The sequence below is a fragment of the Rutidosis leptorrhynchoides genome, chromosome 3 (genome assembly GCF_046630445.1).
Source record: "Rutidosis leptorrhynchoides isolate AG116_Rl617_1_P2 chromosome 3, CSIRO_AGI_Rlap_v1, whole genome shotgun sequence".
Taxonomy (NCBI): domain Eukaryota; kingdom Viridiplantae; phylum Streptophyta; class Magnoliopsida; order Asterales; family Asteraceae; genus Rutidosis; species Rutidosis leptorrhynchoides.
The window spans coordinates 492,730,001-492,734,320 of NC_092335.1; the positions used below are offsets into that span (position 1 = coordinate 492,730,001).

At 34.8% G+C, this 4,320-nt stretch overlaps 1 protein-coding gene across 1 annotated transcript in view; it reads right to left on the bottom strand.

The window, feature by feature from the left end:
• The window catches only part of LOC139898204 (uncharacterized), a 5,311-nt gene extending 1,246 nt beyond the window's left edge, over nt 1-4,065 (bottom strand). Inside the window, exons 1-7 of the mRNA XM_071880931.1 lie at nt 2,298-4,065; nt 1,825-1,960; nt 1,628-1,716; nt 1,242-1,480; nt 965-1,051; nt 760-859; nt 1-155 (exon numbers count right to left, since the gene is read on the bottom strand). The exon at nt 1-155 is cut by the window's left edge and continues 41 nt beyond it. Coding sequence (XP_071737032.1) covers nt 1-155; nt 760-859; nt 965-1,051; nt 1,242-1,480; nt 1,628-1,716; nt 1,825-1,960; nt 2,298-3,854 — 2,363 coding nt within the window. The 5' untranslated portion in view covers nt 3,855-4,065. The remainder of the gene's footprint in view (nt 156-759; nt 860-964; nt 1,052-1,241; nt 1,481-1,627; nt 1,717-1,824; nt 1,961-2,297) is intronic.
• Between the last annotated feature and the right edge of the window lie 255 nt (nt 4,066-4,320).

A 4,320-nucleotide genomic window follows, 5' to 3' on the forward strand; every position in this document is an offset into this window, starting at 1 on the left:
ATATCTGTGCCAGGAAACACTAACAAGTTAAAAGACCTCATTTCTTGCTTCTGAGACTTTTCAATTGCGCTGAAACCGAAAGCATTAGTCCATGTATTCATGTGTTCTTCAACTGCAGGAATAATCAATTTCTCCACTTCAAGAGAAGAAAGAGCCTAAAAAGGAAACATCACAAAATAATTTACGTCAACTACACTAAAGAGACAAATAAAATAAGGCAGAAAAATACGCAACACGGGTGACGAGATTAAAGTCGGTTATGTTTCTTAGTACTAGTCTTAAATTAAATGTGGCCAGGTTGGAAAAATCTTTACAACACACTGTTTTCTCACTTCCTACAAAGAATTTACAATAGCAAACGAGTAGATTATAATTACATAAGCAATATTATCATAACTATAAACCATTATTTAGTAAACTTGATTTAAAATATTGTATGCATTAGAAACAGAGTTTGGGCGAGTTCAATCCTCTCAACACCTTGATCTATTGACCCGTGCCTCTTTTTTAACTTTTTAATATTTTTTTTTTTTTTTTTGCAGAATCGGAGAGTACTCGGCATATGCAACTCGGGATTACTCGGAAAATTGATCGAAAATCGGTCAAAGTCAAATTTGGTCAACATCTGAGTATTCCCTAAAAGGTCCCAACCCCGAGTAGCGATTTTTGCAACCTAAGTGGTAAAATACAACCCATTCATAAATATGGGTAGAAATTGTCATTTCTAAACACAAGCAACACAATACATAATATCCTTACTGATTCAATAGCCTGGAATAACCGTTTGCACATCCCTTGGCGTCTATACAAATTGCGGGTTCCAATAAACGGCATCTCTGCTAGTTGGGCCCCATGGATCCTGCACTTCTTATAATATTTATAAGGTCGGATATTTCAATAATTTCAATAACACCAAACATCATTCACTGTTCACAAACACAAAGCAAACATCCAAAAACAATACCTTATAGATGCAGCACAGATCATTTCATCTCCCCTTTCCAAAATTGCTGTGAAGAAGCCACTATAATTCAACCGGCTAAAGTTTGATCTACAGGGAAAGTACAAAATATCAGCTAATATCCAGTTATTTTGTTACGTACCATAAATACAACAAAAAGAAATATTAAACACGCATCAGGCAAATATGTTCACTTTATCATGAATAGTAAGGTAGCAATTTGAACCCATTCACTCATGAAAGACAATTCTGGGTACAATTTATAAACAGTACTACTTACCCACAATTGTACACAACATTATGAATTACAGTGATCCCACTTCTTCTGTCAATGATAGGCAAAAAACATTCATCCATGACTGATTGTGCAACAGCCAGTTTCGAATTGCATTCGACTCTTTGAGGATAATATACAGAAGAAGCGTCGGGTAATGGGTCGGATCGATGGATAAGAGACCATGAGAATCCTGAATCCAACTCATGCTTGATCCAGAGAAGCTTCTGCAAGCGGATATACAGCTGCAAAAGTAGGTCATTATTAGCTTTTTATGTAATCTTTCAAGACTTAAGTTTTAAGCATATATAGCCAGACGCATCGAAAAATTTCTACTATTGCACTTCTACTAAGATTTATTATCCATATTATAAAAATATTAATATTAATACCTCTTGACACTTCTGCCCACAAAAAGTAAAGTTCAGATCATTCAAATCAATAGGCTCGTCATTTATCTCTGGGCTGCATGTTTTATGATCTACAAGAGAAGTAAGTTATAGATCAGTTATATATAAAACAGTAAATAAAATAAATTAAAAACCAAATAAGCACAAATAATACTGAGATTCTTCTAAATTATCATTACATTTTTTCTCACAGAGGTGGCATGTTGAAAGTGAACTTTTAGTTCTACTACCATAAGCCTTAGTGCGATGTCCACCAACCTTATGACAATATTTACAGGCGCAATTTGGACAGTGCCAATCACCTTGGGGCAGCATCTGAAACACAAAAGAAAAAGACCGGAAATATCGGTCAAAACTCGGGAAATTAGTCAAAATCAGTCGAAACCGGTCAAAGTCAAACTTAGTCAACATCCGAGTACTCCCCGTGTTTTCAAATACGAGCTAAAAAGTCTCAACCGAGTACTCCCCGAGTAGCGATTTTTTCAAAGTCCATCTTAGAGATGAATAGAAAGTTCAAATTATATATAATCAACAAATAATGTGCATAAACAAATAAAAGTGAAAATAGTAGAGTTCTATTAGAGACCAATGCATTTCATAACAGCGGAAAAAAAGTTAAGCAACGACCTGTAAAATTTATCTGCCATCGTACCTTCATATCTAAGCAGCTCAAGTGAAAAGTTGACGGGCAACCATCACAGCAAATTAAATCCCCACCATCACCACATAAACCACACGTATCATCATTAGGATCATCACCATTAACATCAACATCATAAAAACCTTTTCTTTCAGACTCTTTTTGCTTATTCCAACCATCAATCAGACACTGCAACAATGTCTTACCAGACTGTACAAATAAGTTTTGAAACGGCTGACCAAGTTTACTTCCTGCATGTAGCTCAAACCTGGAAACAGTTATAACTTTACTGCAACAATCACAATGCAACCCGTCTTCAGTTATCCACCCGTTTTGCATAACCCGTGTCCTCCTAAGGTTCATATATTCCACCTTTTCGCCTACAGAAACCACTCCCGAGTCAATTAACCACGAGAGTAAAGTTCGTTTTCCCGAATAAGTAACAACTCCAGAATTTTCCAAAATTTTCCCCTCGTTAGAACCACGACCCATCAAAGTAAGTCTACCAATTTTTCCACTTTTAGTAGAATTAGTATCAACCCTTGATCTTGATCGTCTCAAATCATCTTTACGGGGCGTTTTCTTGCCCAAATCATCACTTGCATAGTGATCACTATCTTCACTTACTTCCTTAAATCTTCCATCTGATAACTTATGCTTATGACTCTTAGAAAACTCAAGTTTCTCCACATGTCGTAAAGACTTTTTCTTTTTCACCTTTTTAATAATCCCACTGTTCCCTACACGTAGTTTACTTTTTTCAACCTTTTCAGCTTTTTTTCGTGTTTGCCTCGTTAACTTATTAAGAATCTCAGTAGGCAAAGGAGTAAAGTCAGTACCAGCTTTTGAACTATTCTTTTCTTCCTTTCGAAGTGCATCATAAGCCTTTGTTATAGACCAATACGCACTTCCACCAGGACTAATATAAACAGAATCCAAATAGTCTCGATTTCGTCTTGGTCTATAATCAATCGTCCAACCAGCACCAAAAAGCATCTTCTTAATCTTTTCCCTTAATAGTTGCTTTTCACTGTAACTAGCACCCTTAATCTTACCTTCCTTTCGTTTTTCATTCCCATTTTTCACCACTTTCACTTTATTACTCAATCGTACATTAGTCCTCTTTGATTCTTTCCCATTATCAACTTCTTCATGATCAATATCATTTCTATGTAACACACCAACCGATTTATGTTTATTTGCCTTATCTAACATACATCCTTCATGACCATTATCATCTCTATGTAACACACCGACCGATTTATGTTTATTTAACTTACCATCTAACATTAATCTTTTCTTTTTTCGGAAATCGACATCCTCAACTACATCTGAACCGAGTTTATAAACTTTCTGAGGAGTCGCATTTCGTTCTCCTAACTCATCACCTGACTCAGAATCACTTAAAATAAGTCTAGGTCTTTTTTTCTCGTTACTCGAATTAGATAATTTCTTCGAAGGCGAATTACTAAACCCTAATCCTAAATTATAAGCTGCTGATTTCATTTTTTCAGCAACTGATTTTACAGCAGCTCCTGATTGCACGTCAGATACGCCAATCTCTTTCATCTCAAATCAATCAAATCTTACGGAGCATCAACACGCAAATTGTAATAACATTATAGACCTAGGGTTTATAAATTTGAGATATCCAAATATACATCTAATACAAAAGAATTGATAATCGGAAGCGATTTAAACCTGAAATTGATTTGATGTATTCGATTTGAAGCGGAAAATTAAGGGCAATTGTCGATCGAAAGATTTTGGGGAATACCTGTTTCTGTTTGTATCTTAGGGATTCAGATGTATATGTATATAAAAGCGAAACTGCGTATTGATTTAATTTGAGGATTGTGTATATAATAATATTTTGCTTATAAATACACATTCATTTTCCCTCCAATTAAATCCCGTTAAAAAAAAAAAAAAAAAATTAAATCCCGTTAAAAGTAACGAAAATGCTAACATCAATTACAGTAATTAATTATTAATTATGATATACCATTATCAAAAGGTTTCGAAAATGGATAAT